The 20460-nt window shown below is 36.2% G+C and overlaps 1 protein-coding gene across 5 annotated transcripts in view; it reads left to right on the top strand.

Annotated features, from left to right (window-relative positions):
- The window catches only part of IQCM (IQ motif containing M), a 473232-nt gene that overhangs the window by 236179 nt on the left and 216593 nt on the right, over positions 1-20460 (top strand). For all 5 annotated transcript variants that reach the window (XM_077139855.1, XM_077139853.1, XM_077139852.1 and 2 more), the window contains one exon: positions 7326-7524. In XM_077139855.1, coding sequence (XP_076995970.1) covers positions 7326-7524 — 199 coding nt within the window. The remainder of the gene's footprint in view (positions 1-7325; positions 7525-20460) is intronic.

The raw sequence follows: 20460 nt of genomic DNA on the forward strand, positions 1-20460 counted from the left end.
TTATCTTGTTTAATGATTTCTTCTCTCCTTGAAAATGTTATTTGATTTGGTACTTCGATCATAGATTTGTCAAACTTCAAATAAGAAAGTCAAATCAGCCCACTCAGCCTTGTTTTTCTCTTATCCTTTCTTAGAATGGTTTTAGTAGGAGTTGGCATGAGGGCAAATGAGGTGGTCCCTTCTAGTGATGAAAAGCTGGTTTGTGTTTAGCCTGATGATTCACATTTTTAAAATAAAGATTTTATAAAAAAGTTCTCTGGAGACTCTTTAGTAGTTAAGAATCTCTTTAAATGTGGCAATTCTCTTCCTATTAAAATTGTGTTCAGGTATTGTGAAGCAAGATCCATTTAAAAGTAACAGATGGAGGCTAAGCAAAACCTAGTTCCCATGAATTGTCTACTTCAGAAGTTACTCATCCTTTGTATACCTTACAGTCACAATTCATTTCCCAAATCTAGTGTACTCATTTTACTACCCTTCATAAAATTGAACAGTTCTATAATGGAGTCAGTATGCTTGGTATTGCTGTGTCTTTTCAGTGCAACTGAAACAAGCAAACAAAAACCTACACCAAGTTCCCTAAATGCTAACCATTGAGAATCAGTGATCACCAATGGCATCCTTTCTAAAGTCATGACACAATCTTGTCCTTGTTTGATTTTATCACACACAGGAAAAGGAGAGCTTCCAGTTCCAACTGTGCTAATTTAAACTGCATGATCTTGGGAACTCAATTTCTTTCCGTATCGGTTTCTTCATTTATAAAATCAGAAGGGTAGTAACATATATCCAGTAAAATTATCTTGGGGATTAAAGGAGAGACTCTGTCTGAAGTAAATGCTAATAAAGGTTGCTACTACCTTTATTAATAATACCTTATTAATAGATTTAATTATTACATTTTTCTTTTACATTACACAAAACATATAGGTCTGTTTTAGAAAATCTGAATGAAATGAGAAAAAGCAAAATGAAACATTGATTTTACAGGATGAGTCAATGAGTCACAATCTTGGAGGGAAAGTCCTGTGCCTTGAAAATGCTTCTCACATGATTCTGATGCCACAATTGATTCAAAATCTTTACTTTAATGCAACCACTTATAATGTTTGGGCTTGTTTTTTTCTGTCCTTATTATATGCATTAAAAAAATAACATTATAAGCATAAAATGCATATCATTTAGTCTTTATTTTTAATGCTATTTTATTAAATAAAAAAAATTCCTCATTATTACATCATCTTTGTAAACATCACTTTTATGATCTTTTATTGGTCCATTGGTTTGGTATAATATAATTTCCTTAGACATTTGTTTCTAAACTTCTCCCATCATAAATGAAATTATGATGCACATCTTCAAACATTTAGAAAGGAAATTAATAGATCATATGTGCTTGACTCAGATTACCAAATTACTTGCCAAATGAATTATACAACCAAGAATACTATTGGAAGTACATCTTGAACCAAACTTTTCTAGAATTTAATAGTTTTTGTAGTGTTTTTCTCCGAATTTTAGAAGTAAAAAATGGTGACTTGGGGTACAAGGGTAGTTCAGTGGTAGAATTTTTGCCTGCCATGTAGGAGACCCAGGTTTGATTCCTGGTCCATGCACTTCCCAAAAAAACAAACAACCAAGCAAAAGCAAACAAAAATTCAACAAATGGTGCTGCAATAAGGGGAGATTCGCATGGAAAAGTAGTGAAATGTGACCCCATCATACAGCATACAAAAAAGAAAACATGGTGACTTGTTATTTCTATTTTAATTTAAAATTATTGGAGCATTTTCCTCTACGTATGTTTGCAATTCACTTTTTTCCAGGTTTACATTTTAATTAATTATGATAACATTTTTATTTGATAAATGTTATAACCTTTCAGACACCCTGGTGTTGTGGTCACTTCAACACAACACTTTGGAATCATTGTTCCAAAACTTGAAAATATACTATATTCAAAATATAGGATGTTCATTTTTATGAGTATATGATATCTCTAAAGATATAGTATTTGTAATTGAGTGAAATATACTTTTTTGAAGACAGGCTTGGATGTTGGAAATTAAAAGAAAAAGATTAGCATACACTCTTGATAAATGTTGTTTTATCCAGGAAATGAGTTATATGGTGATGTAAAGATTATATTTTCATCACCCTTTTGTTTATATATACTAGTCTTGGATTATTTTAGTGGACAATAACTGAATAACTAAAGTTTACCCTTTGCCTCTGGATGACTTATCAAAATTTTAATGCAATTTGAGGGATATTACAGGACTAGTCATCTTGTTTAAATCACCCCAAAATCTTGGCCATGTAACCTTTATGCATATGGCTACCATAAACCTTTCCAAGACACTCTGATTTTGTTGCAGTCACGATACCTACCCACATTGGCTCCACTGCCAGTAGCTGCCTCTGCTGATAGCATTATTGTTTTCTTGGTCATCAGTGGAATATTCTGGGCACACGTCTACATGATAGAGGAAAGACAAGTTGTCAGTTTGCTTTCTCAACCCTACTTTGTGATCAAGTTCCACTTGTAAGGAACTGTTTTGACCACGTAAGTTTGTTGAGCAACATCTGATGCAGTTTTGTTAATTTGTTATTTAAGTGCAGCAGTTTTGTTTACATAGAAGGGATGAGAAGTATTGATTAAAACATAAAGACCTCCATTTTTGAATGGCTAACACAACTAGAATCATTTGATATGAAGTCACCATTAACTTTAGGCTAGAAGATTTATAAAACTCTTATTGTCATATTCTTTTAAAATGCCAGGGATATTTTTATTGTTCTTATCACTTCTTCTCCTAGAGTTAGGAAATAGGGATCATCCAATTTTTTCCTTCTAGGTTTTACCTACATTAAGTATAATGGTAAAAGCACTTCCATTCTTCTTCTAATAACCTCAATTTTTCTAATATGTATCATTTGTAGTAACATTCTATCGGGGGAAATTTTTAAAGCAATAGTTGAGCTATCAGGCCAGTTTTCTAGGATCACTTTGTGGCATCATTTTTACAAATAAAATGAGTCCATACTCCTTACTGTGGGCTGTCACCCCTAGTTAGATGCCTTATCTTTAAATGTGGCCTCTTTGGCATGGAAAATGGATACAAACTAGATTTTGAAATTACATCATGGTGGAAAAGATCATTTTAATTAAAGCTGTGTAAATAACTACATACTTACAAAATATCATGAACTCCATAAAGGCATTTTGTATATATTTAGCTGTTGTTCTAAATTGTTTTGTAGGCAAAATAGATTAATATGTGTTCTTAACGTTTTACAGAATCATTATTCTTCATGCGTTATTAACTTATAATGTGTATTAAAATTTTTATTAGGATTTTTTCCCTGAGTTCTGAGGGGTTAGTTGTAATCATTTATATACATTGAAAGGATGTTTTATTCTAGTTTTTACACATAAAACCAATAAATTAAAGTTTATAAATAGATCCAAAGCAAGAAAGGGAGTTTACTCATATTTTTTATTAGAGAATAAATATTAACCACAATTTAATCAGTCTATTCAATTCTAGATAATTAATTCTTGTTCTGCTGATCTAGGATTAAGCAGACTACCACCATGAAGTCATCTGTTTCTGGATGAACCTAGTCCAGAAATCTTAAATCAGTCCTTTGATCTAGGACAGTAAGTTCACCGTCATGATAGCAGTTTAAGCTCAGAAGCAGGTACATATAAGCCTTTTTCTTGTAGCATGAATTGTTGAGAATGTGCATTCTTCACAAGGTTTTCATTCTTTTGATATTTCTTCCAGAAGACTCAGTCTATGACTTAAAACTCACAGCAGGAACTTTGGAAAAGCAGAACTTAACTGTTGATGATAAGACTGAATGCCATTAAATATTTAATATGTATTTAGTACAATGACCAACATTATTAGAGTGGAGGGAATGGGTTCATTTGTTGAGGAAATCATTTCAATTGTCATTGATCACCTTGAAATAAGAACATATTGACTGTGGGGATATTGATAAACCTCAAGGTTTTAAAAAGTTAATCTCATAAAATTTATGTAATGAGTGTCACTACTAGACAGAGATAATTTACAACTGAAATAACATCTTTTAAAAAATCAATTTGACAGTGACTGCCTTGACTCTGTGGATGAACAAAGTGTGTGTATCAGTTTTATAGTGCCATAATAGTATCACAAAACTAGTGGCTTGAAACAGAACCTACTTATTTTTTCTCATAAGGCTATTCTGATAATTTGGCTCAGGCTCAGTTGATATCACTTGGGCTCACTCAAGCAAAGACCACTTGTCTCTTCTCTATGTGTTTTCTTGTCCTTTAGAGGCTCAGTGACTTGTCCTCATGTAGATGCAAGATTCTGAGAGAATGAAACTATGTGAGGCCTCTTGGGGAACATGCCCAGAACTGGCACATCATCATTTCTATGGATTCTGCTGGCCAAAGTAACTCACAAGTCCAGCGCAGATTCACAGGGTGGATAAATAGATTTCCACTCTTGATGGGTGCAGCTACAAAGTCACATGGAAAAGTTATGGCTATCAGAAGGCATTAATTGGACCAACTATGTAGTCAGTTAACCACAGTGTGCTTCTAATTAATTTAGATTAATAATATTTTAGATATATGTTTAACTTTATGAGGGAGAGCTTTTATACTTTGAGCTTTGATAAATAGGGTAGCTCTCGCTATAGTGTTGATATACATGAAAATATGTAACATGCCAAATATACCTGGTCATTTCTAGCATTCCTTATTTTATAGAGTGAAGGAAAAAATCATTTTTATGGTCTTACAGCCATCTGGGACCCCCAAAAGATAGTTAGGTTAAAAAAATATATCAGTTTTAATTTTTTAAATTGGGGCTTGAATTTGGGAACAACAACATTAGAAAGATTTGCCAGTGGAGGCAAAATGTGAGCAAATTTTTATTTCTAGAGATGAACTACTTACCAAAGTTCATATGTCTAGGGTCCAAGATGAAATGCTTTTACTTTTCCATTGATTAAAAAAAAAACAACAGAAAAAGCACGTTCATAATTTTGTAAACATATTTGCATTTTTGTAATTTTTGTATTTAATATAGTTCCAATCACTCATATTAAGCTGAGATTTAACCCAAAGAACTAAAACTTATTCCTTCACAGAGGCACACACATGCACATACTGTAAAGTCGGTAACCAAGAATTGTATACCATTCAAGGCCATTCGGGAAATCAGCAGAGCTCCAGTGACAGCTGCTGCTACCTCAGCAGTACACATCACAGATCACCTACAATCACACATACCCCTTTAAGATTATCATATACCTTGTTGTTAGAACTTGGAACTTCCCCTCACTGCTTGGTGTAGCCCATTCAGACATTTTTATAATACTGCATTTATTTTTTTCTGAGAGAAAGGAGAAAAAGTCATAAGCTCAGAATCCCTTCAGATTTCACAGTAGATCTTGAAGCTCTGGTCAAAGCCAGAATCTGTTATTTCCATTTCAACTGCATTCCCATTTTATCTCATATATCAAGGCCCATTCCTAAAAATTGTTATATAAATCAAATAAATATCCTCTTGAAGGCAAAGCTCCCTATTTTCTAAGCCATTCAAAATCAGTCTTCATTTAAACAAAAATCCCAACAGACAAATGCAAACTTTGCCTCATTTTTTTCCTCTTCTCTGGCAGATTTGTCTGATTGAATAAGATATCCCTTTAGCACATAAAAGGATGTGTTTTTGTTTCTCATTATCTATAAAAGTTTTCTTTAGAGAAAGAAAGAGCTAGCCACAGGTACAAAAAAAAAAGAGCCACAGGTATAAGGACAGTGTAAAAGGCCAACTTCCTTTCTTTTGCAAGGAAAAATTTACATACAGCATTTGCATTTCATTTACATACAACAGGTATGAGAGAACTATGAACTTCAGATTTTCATCCTTAGCTATAGGTCCAAAGTAAATACACAGCACAATTTTCTGTGACTCAGCAAATCTCACTGGTCAGTTACGGCATTTGGGGAGTAGGAAGATCAGGGAGTCAGAGAGGAAAGTTTCTTGATCTGGAGCTGATATGCTCTCTACTAGACACAAAATTATTCTTGATTGATTTTAGCTATAGTGCCATGCAAACAACTTGCTACTCAGGGGCAATAAGAAGATACAACAAGCTTCAAGACTAACAACAACAACAACAAAAAAAAAAAAACGCAAAGTAGGCAGCTGGATTCCCTATCATCTACAGCCCAGCAGAGACTTAGATGGCTGGGTCAAATAATCAAAGCTAAACCCCGACATTGTAGTCACAGAGCAAATAAAAGTGATGGCTATGTACAGAGCAGAATGTGACTTATTCAAGAACCAGCTTAATGTAGAAATAAAAACAGAGTAAAAAAAATACTCAGAAACAAGAGTCAGTGAGACTCATTTTGGGGATCAAAATATTTGAGCCTGGGATTCAAAAACCCACATACTGTATACCACTTGGGCAAGACTCAGCTCTGGGGGGTCAATTGACCTGGTCATATCACTGAAAATCTAGCTTTGAAGGGGATATTCATAAACAACAACATTAAAATTTTTGAAAAAATCGGTTTTTATATGCTCAGAATGACAAGGGAACTAGACTTTAGACTTTGGAAGGCTTTGGACAAACAAGCCACCCTATAATACAAAACTATATAAAGGGAAAAAGCACACACAGGTTGTCAAGGTTACAGAGAGTTTGCTCGTGGCAGAAAATCAGCAGTTTTCTCACATGTTGGTAATCACTGCCAGGGTCATCAGTCTGAGTATTGCAGGGCATTTTGTAGTTGCTAGTAAGATAAATGAATCAGGTTTCTCTTGAACCAAGCACCCATGAACCTACCACTGCACTCTGGGCCTCTCAACTGAGAGTATTTAGAAATGAAATTGCTTTTGGGGTGACGTTTGGTAAGCCGCATATCAGTGCTAAATAGTTTAGAAGTAGTCTTGAGTTTAAAAAAGCTTCTGGAAGAGAAAAAAATATTTTGACTAACTCTGCCCTATTTCTCATAAGAAAATGTCTTGTTCCGCAGATACTGTAACTCTTAAATAGTTGTGGATAAACCGTAGCAAATTCTTTTTCTTTTGGATTTCCTTTCTGCACGTGGTTAATTTTATACATGTTAAATTGATTCTGGCATATTTAACCAACTTTGGGGAACCTTACTGGCATGTTCATTTGGTACCGTATATTTTCACATTACAATATATTTCCCATTTCAATATATTAATCCTTGAAATGAATTTGTTTGCAGAAATAAGTGTTTTTCTTATCTTTAATAAAAATGTATTTAATTTTATTTTTAGGATAAAGTCTGTTTCCAATAAAAGTGAGAAAAGTGACAATAAAGTTAAAAGAATTGGACCACACATAGAAATCTTCCAGGTGTTCCGAGAAAGGAACAAATTTGTGATCACTAAAAAAATAATGAGAATGATCACCATCATGCAAGCGCGTGTCAGGGGGTGGCTTGAACGCAAAAGGTACCAAAGACTAATGACCAAGGTAAGGGATGTGTTAGATATCATAATGTGTTTAAAAATGTTCATCTAAATTCAATGAAGTATAATTTAATGGTTACCTAGTTAATATGTTTATGATTTTTCTATGTAAAGTACTGTTTCGGTTTGCTAAAGCTGTTGGAATGCAATATGCCAGAAGTGGATTGGCTTTTACAAAGGGGATTTAGTAGGTTGCAAAGTTACAGTTGTAAGGCCATGAGAAAATCTGGATTATAAGGCATCAAGAAGGAGATACCTTCTTTGAGAAGAGGCTGCTGCTATCCCAGGTTCCTCCGTCACATGGGAAGGCACGTGGCAATGTTTGCTGGTCCTGCTCTCTCCTTCTCTCCTGGGCTCTAGCTTCAAAATGGCTCTCTCAACTCCTCTGGGTCCTTTTGGTTTCTCCTGGGGTATTTTTTTCCTCTGAAGTCTCTCAGCTCTGAGCTCTCTCCAAAAACGTCTCTCTCTTAAGACTCCAGCAAGGGAATTAAGACATCACATCTCCATGGAAACAGCCTACCAAAAATTCCCACCCATGATAGGTCTGCACCCATAAGAATGGATTAAAAGAACATATGGTTTCAGGGTACATAGCAGATTCAAACCAGCTCAAATACTGTCTGCAGTCTTTGATTAAGAAAATGTTGTGAATTATCTGCTTTGCTGACATGGTCAGACTGTGCCAAGCTGGATACTCTGAAAAAAAGACCTGGCTTATCCTTAACCCAACAGTTCTGGGGTCACTCACTTGTAAACCAGGATCAGTTATTATTTGCACTAGAGTTATTTCTCCTTTACTGTTTATTCTCTATTTAGAGCAACTTTCCTTTCCTTCCATACTCCATGGTACTCTTGCAGATCATAACTACTCAACTTCCTTAGCGCTACATACACAGCACACATAAACACATCTACCTTGGCAACCTTCATAGACAATAATGCTGACTTTCAAAATAAATCAGAAAGACACATTTTGTCTAGGTAAATGCAGAAGAACCAAAAAGGATGGATTTCCACCAGTCTTTGAGAGAATCCAAAAGTCTTCTTGAGGGCTTAAGTTTAACTACTAATCAGCAATTTTAGAAACCAACTATAAATATAAGAGTAGGACAGGAGTGTCCACTCTGATTCCTGGCTCTTCAGGAAGAAGTCTTCTAGAATGGCCTTGCAGCAGGCATCCCAAATACCCTGAATGAATCTGAAAACCCAGTGATGACGGTACAAGGAACTCCATCTGCCTCTCCCTGAGGGTAATGACCTCTACAGCAGGCAAGGAGAGGAAATGAAGCAAAAGATCTTTTTGTACTCTAGGCCCTATTGAAGGAAATATTTCCATGTATGGTTTTTTTAAGTCACCCATATTGCAAATTGCAATATGCTAACTGTTAAGCAAAAGCTGTTGGCTTTCCATTTCCCCAAGGAAAACATAAGATTATTTCAAAAGAGTTAGCCATTTCAGAAAATCTATTGGTTTAGGTTGATTTTAAGGCATAGGAGTGAAGGATGACACTTGGTTCTCTTTGCAGATTTCCTCTTCTGTACAGATCTGGTATATTTATAAAAACCAACCATATCTGATTTGTAGATTTCTACATATCTGATTTGTGAATTTATCATTATAATCATTGTCATCAATCATTACTGTGCATCCACAAATATCCAGTACTTAAAAATCTTAAAGAATCACGACTCCTTCTGCCTTTGATTTCTTAATAGATGATCCTTTCTGTGTCAGTGTTTCCCTTATTTCTTACAAGAGTTTCGTGTCTGAGAACTAAGTTTGAAATCCAGGGCTAATGTGCCCAGTGAACTATGGGATGTTATTATTTCTTTTTGAGTGCATAGTCATATATAGACAAGGATGCAGTTAGCTTCATCCTACTTCCCAACCCTCCTTGTGATGCAAGAGAATAGAGAATGAGAACACCAAAGCCTGTTTATAAACAATTCCTTGATGAAGGGCTTCTGAAAAGTACTCAAGTTAATCTAAAACCATTGACAAGACTTGAAGATCCCTTCTCCTTTCAATCCTCTAATGCTTGTGTCACCTTTTGCCCACAAACCCAGCACTTCAGTTGGTTAAAACATTTTTAATGCATGAGCTATAAATGGATTAAATTTAGTTAAGTTTGTTCCTTAACTCTACCATCGGTTATAGACATCTATTGGTTATTTGAGTGGTTTCTTTCTTGTTCTTTACAAGAATGATTTTCCGCTGTTTGAGGAATTACGTATGTGTGAAATTCCACCAATAAACTTGTCATGTGTCACTTTTTAGTAATAAGGAAAGTGGATTATTTTTCCTACAACTGTGGAAGGCCTGACATAGGCTACCTGGAAACATTGAAAAAGGTATGAGAGACAAATGATTTTGGGGCCCTTATTATTTTTAAAATTTTGTTTGACAATTAAGTGTACCTTTTCTTAATGAATCATCTTCCAAGGAATGATTATAGCAGATAGGATAGAGACTGTTGGAGCAATTTTTTTATGAAGGAGTTTACCACAGTAGCTTTGCAATATTAGAGGAAAAGACAAAATTGGGGCAGAATATATAGAAATTGCTGAGGAACAAACCTCAGAGAGAAGACAAGCTCGGAGCAGCTTCACCTCTTCCTATTCACAGCTTTTATAGCTAGATGAGAACTTATGGGCATATACGTGTGTGTATATAAACAACCACCTGAGGATGGAAGTAAGAATAATCTTACCATCACCATGGAATGTGAGCAGTGACAACCATGGAGCACTATATTTAAAACTATGAAATGAGAACCTAAAAATAGCTGACACTTACAGACATATATGCCAAGTACAGTTCTAAGGGTTGGTATTTATTAACTCATTGGCTCTTCACAGCAACCTTATGAGATGGACTGTTCTTTATATAATTCATTTTATAATTGAAGAAACTGAAGCACAGAAAGTGAGTTGATTTTCCCCAGGTCACACAGTGAAAGTCAGATCTGGGATTTGAATTCTCGTGGTTCAGCTCAGAAACCTGTTTTTAGCATCCATGATATACTCTATCTTTAATGACTAAATGGTTCCTCAAGAATGGAGGCATTGTTAAGGCAATTAGCATCCCGTGTTTTCATTACTGAATTCTGATTTTATTCCCTTTTTTTCCTATATTCTATGCTGTATTTTGATGGCTTTTGTCCATTCAGTCCATTGCTTTTATTAAATAAACATCTGTTTCCCTTGTTTTAATAATTAAAGCCAGAAGCTAATATATTTCTAAGAATCCAGAGATTTCAGCCTGGAAATCATTGGTCCAATGGAATGAACAAGGGTTCAGGGTGGGAGACCTAGGTTTCAAATCTGAGTCTGCCCTTAGCAGTTGTGTGGTTTTGGCAATCATTATAACTTCTGTTAAGTGCCCTAGTTTCATTGTCGTCCTTCAAAGATAATTTTGCCAGGTCTATTTCATAGGACTGTTCATAGCTGAAAATGAGATGTTCTGAAATTATTTTGAAAAGACAGGTTCAACCTCGATACAAGTTTCCTGCACTGTATGTATTAAGCAAAGATTACTCAAGTCTCTCCCCACATCATATTCTAAAATTTTAAGATATTCTTTGGAACCACTGTTTCTTAATCTGCATTCTAGGGGCTCAGCAGGTCTCATAAATCCCCAGACATTGTATTCAAACTTTTATGTGCTTGAAATGTTTTTGTTTGTTTTTTGTGAGAGGTTTTATGTTGTTTGGCAGTAGACTTTCAAAAAGGTAAAATTTAGAAATGTTGAAATAAATTTTAGATGTTTGGTGAATTTGTTTTCAACTTGCAATGCTAGAAAACAACTTGCAATGCTAGAAGCACATTTCATTCTTTATTTTCTCTATTGGTCGAGTTCTAAAAAGAGTTGAGCATTTCAGTGAGGTTGTGGATCATTCTGATACCTGGTCCTCAGGGCCTCCTAGGAAATTCAACAGATTTCCAAACTAGTCTGGATATTGAAGGTTTTTCAGAAGATCCAGAATAGCCTTCTATCAAATCATATGGACAATGAAGCACACTCAATGCTTTAGTATAATATTTTTTGGTATACACCCACCAGGCTGATAATGACACAGACTTATGAACTTACAGGAAATGAGTCATCAGGAAAAACGGAGCTTATCCAGGATGTTTGCTATTGTTTGCGTATGGGCACATATGCTCAGTAATAACAAGGCCTGCATTCCATGGCTACATAGCTGCACAATATACTATGTCATTTGCATCAAAGTAATGGTATTAATGCAGTGTATGATGATTATCACACAGGTCATGTGAAAAGTATTCTGCCTACTTGTTTGATGGAAAAGAAAAACCTCTGAATTTGATTCTAATATATCTTGCTGATTCCTTTTATATTCCAAATTAACAAATAAAAGCCTATGGGTTAGTGAACAGTACTGCCTGTAGGTCTAAATTTAAGAAGATTTGTAAATGCAAATTGTGAATGCCTCAACAAATCCTGGGTAAACTTAGGAAGAATGTAGAGTCAAAGTGCTTTGTATGAGACCTTGTGGTTTATAATAATGTCTCTTAAAATTTCATGTTAATTGTAGTAAATCTCATGTTTTAAAAGTGTTGGTTACTTGGGTATGAGGTCACTATTTTTCTGTAGGGCAAAGTAAAAGACAAGGTGAAAAAAGAGAGAAAGACTAGGATCTCTTGTTTCTCCAGTAGTCTCATCTCGCTACTAAATGGTCATATCAGAATGGTGACTTTTGAAATTACCTTCATGACACTGGTGTCCGGGCTATTATACTACAGGCGCTCTCCTGAATGGCTCGGTACTTCTTAATTTCTCAATCTCTGTTCCTCTCTTTAGATTTTCAGCCATACCTATGGCCCTTCCTAGTCCCAGCCTCCTTTCTGGTTGAAACAATCAGGATGTTTTCCTTTTTCCTAAGATAATACCCAAACCAGAAGGGAAAAAAAAGTTTTCAAGGAGAAAGTGCTACTTTGTTAGTTACAAAGTTGTTGAGGCAATATGGTATAGTTTAAACACGAACTTTAAAGTCAATAAATGATTTCTTTAAATAGAAGATAAAATTTTTGTGATATGTGTGAGATGTGTAAAACACCCAAGTACTCTCTTTCTCTGCAAATGCATCTATCTCTATATATATCAGTGTGTCTCTAATATAAGTAAGAAGTCCCAGTGTTTAAACATGATAATGCATTTAAAACCTTGGCGAAAAGTAAACACTACATTACTATTTCACTTCATCCTACAGTAGTTCTTTTAGGTAGATGCTATACCCATTTTATAGATAAAGAAACTGATGTTCAGAGAACTTATGTCATTTGCTCAAAGTTACACAGCTGTTCTTGCTCTGTTAGAATTCAAACTCTTGTCTAACTCAAAGACCATGCCTATTTTATATATCATATATTTTACCTATCAGGTAGGGAGCTTATGGCCACCTAATCTAAAGCCACGCGCACACCCGTTTCTTTAGCTCCAGACCCAGGCATTAAATTGCCCACTTAAAAATTCTATGGTTAAATCACACTCCACCTAAACTAAAATAAAATTCATTTTCTTACTCCACAAAACTGTTCCTCTCCCATGCTGCCTATGCTGATGAATTACTTTATGACCCATTGCCTAATCCATAAGCCTAGAGTTCTCTTAAACCACACCTTTTATATTTGCATATTCATTTGATGACCAAGGACCATTGGCGCAACCTCCATAACATTTTGTACAGCTCTTCCTTGGTCCTTCCTGTCAGAAATTCCGTTTGCCAGCCTTCCCATGGAGAATTGCAAGTTGTCTCCCAACTGGCCTCCTTGCCGAGAGACCTACTCCCACCTAATCTATCTGACACATGCCATGTTTTAAAAAATGCAACTCTGGTCATTTTATTCCATTTTTTATAATCTTTTGAGGACCCTATATTGCTTATAGGGTAAAGAATGAACTTTTTCACTTAGTACACGTGACCTCTCTGTTCTGGCTTCTGCCCACTGGCTGGCCTCATCACATGACCCTCTCTTACACATCCCCTGTGCTTTAGCAACCTCTACATCCTTGCATTCCTGAGGGTTTCCTGCTCTCTGATTTTTCATGCTGCTCCCTCAGCCTAGAATACCCTTCCTCCTGTATGTTCTGATAAATTACAACTCTTAAATACATGCCCCTGTACACCTTCTCTGATCCACCAAGCAGATCTGACCTCTCCATTCTCTTGGTCACTTTCATGTCCAGTTTGTTACTTTGTGATTGTTTATATGTCTGTCACTGGGCATTATAATTTATGTGACTGTTTGGGGGAAAATGCTCTTATTTTTGTATTGATAGTACCACATGCCATCTTGACACATAATAGAAAGTCTCTATCACATTTCCCAACTTTAACTCTATGCACTTATTAGTATATATTTTTTCCCTTGTTTGTTCATTCTTGTATTAGCTAATTTACTTCAGCTAACTAGATCTTAACTGTATGAGGGCAAGAACCTGTCTCTCTTGTTTGCTACTGTATTTAAATGCCAAGAATAGCACATGGTAGGCATTCAATAAATATCTATTGAATGAATGAACTAATTTCACAAAATATAATATTAGGAGTTTATCAGGACATGCTAAAGATTCACAAAGACAGCATTTAAGTATGGTATTTCCTACTTTTGGAGATGTTGCAGTCTTCAAAAACCATTGAACAAAAGTGGGTCTAGAAAATTTAAAAAGCAAGGCAGGGCAAGATGAGGGTAAAAAGGAGAGAGTGAGGAGGAAAAAGTTAAAATTTTATGTGAAAGTGAAATTTGAGGTGAAAAGAATGGAAAGTACTTTTGAAGGGTCAGAGCAATTATAAACTAGATCATTGTTTTTATTTGGATTTTAAAAGTGGCATTATCATCGATTTTCTTTTTCTGCTCTGTCACTGGCATGGCACTTTGTATGTTAGATAGCTGCCATGTTGATATGGTTAAAGTTGTTCTGCCTACTGTTGAAATGTAGTAGGGCAGGCCTGAATGCAATAAACAATAAGTTTCCAGCACTGTGCTATGTGAAAGGTTGCCGTTGGGGGAATTCCTGCTCTAGAGCCTATATAGCAAATCACTGGAAAATTGTCAGCACTGTGGCAATTTTTTCTCCACTGGGAACCTTCTGTAGTCTTATTGCTTGGCACTTCAGAGCTGCTTGCTGTGGACAGTGTCTGCTAGAATGTAGCTTTAAGATTACTCAAGGGGCTGTACAATTTCCAGTATTTCCTGTGAAACACTCTTAGCGTGGATTTATTTGGCAATAATGAAGATGCAGCATTGAATTATCATGGACAGCTGTACATCAGGGAACCACAGAGACTGTTATATTTAATAATCAGCATTTTTTATTTTCACCACTTAAAATGTCCTTTTATTTAAAAATATCTGTATGATTTACATGTGTTTTGGTATAAGTGACAATGATCTAAAAATATTATAAAGATATGAAAATAGGCTATTTTCCTTAATAAAATATTTTTCTGTGAATATCTATAATTATTTTTAAAATTTTAGTCCTTACTGGCTTGATCCATCTTGACACAGTTTGCTGTTTGCCAAAAATACTGAATTTCCCAGGACATCTGAATGGTCAGTAGTTACAATAGAAAAGAATGAAGTTGGCTTTAAAAAAAGTATTTATTAAATAAATGAAATGGGAACATTCTTGGAAAATCTGAATTTTAAAGTTACCATAGCAATTTCCCCATATACAATCTTTTTGGAGGTTACAGAATCCTTTTGATAGAGTATGGATTTCTGCTCATTATCTCAAGAAACAAAACAGAAACAAAAAGTCCAAAGCCCGTTTGTGGTCCTAGTGACACAGGTGGCTTTGAAAAGAGCAGTTTCCCTGCATAAATATGTTGGCTTCCAGGTACTGGATACTTTTGTCGATTTTTTATTGGATAAAAATGTATGTTCTGTGTGTCTAGTTTTCTGACTATTATGTGATCTCACAGTGCAGGTAGTCTAAAACGATATACAGATAGCTGAAGTAAATCTGAATTACTGTTGAGAACACTTAGAAAAGACTTCTAACACAAAACCTGTGTACCTGGTCTGGGCATTGCATGGTGCATATAAACTGAGATCTGGACAGTAAGAGAGATTTGTGTTTTATCAGATATAGTGAAAGGCTCAGAGAGTTGTAGGCACAGAGAGAGGTAACATCAATGTTCTTATGTATTTTAGAATTTTGGGGGTTTAAGAGATGGTAGAAGCACAGGGGTTGTAGAGAAAGCTGAAGGCAGGGCCAGATTAAGTATATCCTTGAAAACTATGCTAAGGAGTTTATACATTATATTTAGTAAATAAGAATGGATGACTTTAATTCAGATCAAGGAAATGAATAGCTTCATATTTTAGAAAAATGACTAACTCTGGACAATAGATTGGTGGTGGTGGTGGCAAAACTTGATAGCGAGCAATTGGTGAGATTTTTCAATAATCCAGAGGAATTTGATGGCAGCTTGAAATAGCACTGGGTGTGTTGGTTTAAAACTGTTGTATAATACTTGAAAAGCCTTGTTCTTTAATCCTAATTCAATATTGTTGGGTAGTATACTTTTGATTTAGTTATTTCCATGGAAATGTGACCCACCCAATTGTGGGTGGGATATTTTGATTAGGTGGTTTCCATGGAGATGTATCTCTACCCATTGAGAGTGGGTTGCTTACTGGAGCCCTTTCAGAGGGAACCATTTTGGAAAAAGCTTCAGAAGCAACAGAGTCAACAAGAGACACAGTTATTTGGAAATGCAGAAAGAAAATGCCCCCAGGGAAGCTGTCTGAAATGAAAGCCAAAGGACCAGCACATGCCAGCCATGAGCCTTTCCAGTTGACAGAGGTATTCTGGACCCATTGGCCTTTCTTGAGTCAAGGTGTCTTCCCTGGATGCCTTAGTTTGGACATTTTTATAGCCTTAAAATTTTGAACTGGCTACTTAATGAATTCCCTTTTTAATAGCTGTTCCATTTCTGGTATATTGCATTCTGGCAGCTTTAGCAAACTAAAACAGATTTTGGTATCAGAGAATTGGGGTGCTGTGGTTTACAAATACCAAACATGTAGGAATGGCTTTTTAAATGGATAAGGGGAAGATTCTGGAAGAATTGTAAGGATCTTTAGGGAAGGCCTAGAATGCTTTGAAGAGACTGTTGGTATAAATGTGGACTCTAAAGATTCCCTGATGAGGCTTTAGACAAAAATGAAGAATGTACCATTTCAAATTGGAAGGAAGGTGGTGACCCTTGTTTTAAAATGGCAGGTAATTTGGCTATACTGAGTACTGCTGGTGGATGGAAGTTAGAATTTAAAGATAATGACCCAGGATACTTAGCTGAGGGAATTTCTAAACTAAATGTGGAAAATGCAGCCTGACTACTCCTTGTAACTGATAGTAAAGTGTGACGGGAAAGTGATGTTGAGAACTGACCTCTTGGGTGCAGAGAAACCAGAAATTGATGAACTGGAATGTTCTGGGCTTCCAGAAAGTGAGATCCCAGTGAATAGAGCCCAAGTGAGGATTTAACCAAACATGGAACTAGTCAACCATTTCAGAAAGAGTTAGGATTGGAGATGGAGTTATCTAGAAAGGGTTTGTGGAAAGTTCTATTGTCTGGTCGGCATTATCCCAGTGTACTGCATAGAAAAATCAAAAAGAGAGTGATGGGATCTAAATAAATGAAACCTCTGCCTGTCTGGACTAAACGGGACAGAAAAGGGATAGATTAAAGTAAAAATAACTTCACAGGCAGAATCATGGAAGCTAAGGTATGAAGCCAAGAAACCTTGGGCCAGGAGAGTGGACTCACCCATGCACTTGGAGAGGTGAGTTTTCCCTAAAGGCAGAGGGTGGGCTTTCCACCTCAGTGTTTCGGTGCCCTAGGCCTTGGAGAGGGTAGAACACATTCCTTGGGGATAGTGGGTGGGATCTTCTTATGAAGTGGTTTCCATGGAGCTGTGTTTCCACCCATTCAAAATGGGTCACTTACTAGAGTCCTTTAAGAGGGAACCATTTTGAAAAAAGTTTCAGAGCCCACACAAAAAGAGACATTTGGAATGGAGAAAGAAAATGCCCTGGTCTTTGGAGAAGCTATTTTGAAATGAAAAGCTAGCAGACAGAGAAGCACCAAATGTCATTAGCCCTTTCTTAAGTCAAGTTATCTTTCTCTAGATGCTTTAGTTTAGACATTTTATGGCCTTAGAAGTGTAAACTTGTAACTTAAATTTCATTTATAAAAGCCAACCCATTTCTGGTGTATTGCATGTGCAACAGCATTAATAAACCAATACACTGGGGAAATGAGCAATAGATAGAAATATGGGTTTGACTGGATTTAGAGGTAAAGAAGAGGGAGGAGTTAAGAAGGATTACCAGGTTTTTGTCTTGGGCAGCCTGGTGGATGGTTGTGAAATTCAGACCTTATGAAGAAGAGAGAGTCGGAGAACCAGGGAAGAAATGAGAGAAGGTAGAGTCCAGTTTCAACACTGGCAGTTTGGAGTGCCTGTGGGAAGTCCAAATTCAAAGGTACATGAGGCAGTCAGATATATGGCCCCAAAATCCATAGGGGAGATTTGGTCCATAGAGAAAGATTTGGTGGTTATTACATTCAGTGATTATTAGATTCTTCTCCACCTTAGTACACATGAGGAATATAAAACCTCCTGTTGGGGAGTGAGTCATGTCCCCCACAAAAGATACGTTCAAATTTTGATCTGCATTGATGTGGTTGTGAACCCATTTGCAAATAGGACCTTTGGGCTCCTTTGTGCATAGAATCTTCAAAGATCCTATTTAGATGAGGCCATACTGAATCAGAGTGAGTCTTAATCCAGGTGACTCAAGTCCTTTAAGGCAAAGGAAATCTGGATGCAGTCAGAAAAAGCCAGGAGAAGACCAAGGAGGAAGAAACGTAAGTCAAGGAACCCCAAAGATTGCAGCAAGTCAGCGCCAGAATGCTACAAACTTTGAAAAGAAAACATGGCCTGTCGAGAGCCTCATTTTGGACTTCTATTCTCCAGAGCTGAGATCCAGTAGATTCCCGTTATTAAGCCAATTCATATGTGGCATTTATCATAACAACCCTGACAAACTATAAAATTAGCTCAATTTTGCAAGGGTTCTCATATTATCTCCAGGAAACCTCTCCCCACAGGGTGACTGTGTACTTTCCTTACCTGGTCTCTGCTCATTTCCACTTTATCAGAAAGTGCTATTCCCTACTGCTCTATATAGAACAATGCCCTTTGGTCACTACCTATTCCATTTATTCCACTTTGTTGTTCTTCATGGCACTTACTGCCACCTGACATAAATTTGTTTATTGGATTATTGTTTCATTCTACTAGTATGAATTCTACTAGTACTAGTTTCATTCTATTCCCTGACAGCAAAAGATTTATCTTTTCTGTTCATTAATCTCTTCACAAGATACTATTTACATATTCAATGCCTAATGCATATTTTCAAACTATATGATTTTTAACATGTTGGAAGATGTGTAATAGCATACTGAAAATAGGGGATGTGGAATTTGAAAACCCTCTTCTGAATTTTCTATGCAGCCCTCAGACTGAGGTTGTCCGACTTGTGCACTGACCTCATCTGTAGATTTGACAATCATAACTAGTGATACTAAATGGAACTGTGTGAATAGATGTCATTGTTTAGGGAGGGTATATGGAGTGAGGAAAGAATCATATAAAAGGGAAGAGTGAGGAAGACCAATGTTCAAGGGAAAGGTAGAAGGTGAGGGTTCTGCAAAACTGAAGCACTAGCCAGACAGGTAAGGAAACTGGAATGTGCTGGGTCAAGGAAGTTCAGAAAGAGAATGTGCAAGAAGTTGAACTAAGTTGCAGTGTCCAATGTTGTGAGGGATGATAACTGTGCTGGTTTGAAACTGTCCTTTACTTCAGAAAAGCCATATTCTTTAATCCTGATTTAATATTGTTGGGTAGGATATTTTGTATTAGGTTATTTCCATGGAGATGTGACCCACCCAATTGTGGGTGGAATGTTTTGATTAGAAGTTTTCCCAAGAGATGTGTCTCTACCCATTCATGGTAGGTTACTTGCTGGAGACCTTTAAGAGGGAACCATTTTGGAAAAAGCTTTGGAGCCAGCACAGAGATATTTGGAGATGCAGAAAGAAAACGCTCCTGGAGAAGTTATTTGAAATAAAAAACTGAAGGACCAGCAGATGCCAGCAATGTGCCTTCCTAGCTGACAGAGGTGTTCCGGACTCATCAGCCGTTCTTGAGTCAAAGTTATCATTCCCTGGATGCCTTAGTTTGGACATTTTTATGGCCTTAGAACTGTAAACTTGTAACTTAATAAAATCCCTTTATAAAGCTAACCCATTTCTGGTATATTGCATTTCTGGCAGCATTTACAACCTAAAAGAGTTGTCTAGGCAGACATTCATGGATGACTTTGGCAAGTTTCAGTGATGTTGTAAAGCTATAAGTGTAAGCAAGACTAAGACAGTGGAGACAGCTATAGTTAATAAATATGAGATGCTATGAAGTTTAGAAAAGGAGTTTAAGATGGGAAATACTTAAGTGAGTTTAAATACTCATTGTTAAAGCTAATGAGAGGGAGATGTTGTTGATACAAGAGAGAGGGCAACAATCCATATTATAAGGTTCCTAGGAAGAATAGAGTGGGTGAATTTATAAGATCTACCACAGGATTAGGTTTAGGTAGAAAGAGACATTTTTCTTTTGTAGTAGGAGCAAAGGCTGTTGTAAATGCAATAAGTGTTTAGATTTGGTGATGGAAGTTGTGAGAACAATGAGCTGATAGTTTTCTTTTTTTCAGTGAAGTAGGGAAAAGGACATTTCCTGAGAGTGAGTATTTAGATGGTAAGTTTAAATGTTTGAGGAGATTGAGATACAACAAAAATTGACAGAAAGAGAGATGCCTGAAAAAACACAGATGACGTGC

This window comes from Tamandua tetradactyla, chromosome 22 (assembly GCF_023851605.1).
Source record: "Tamandua tetradactyla isolate mTamTet1 chromosome 22, mTamTet1.pri, whole genome shotgun sequence".
In the NCBI taxonomy this organism is placed as follows: domain Eukaryota; kingdom Metazoa; phylum Chordata; class Mammalia; order Pilosa; family Myrmecophagidae; genus Tamandua; species Tamandua tetradactyla.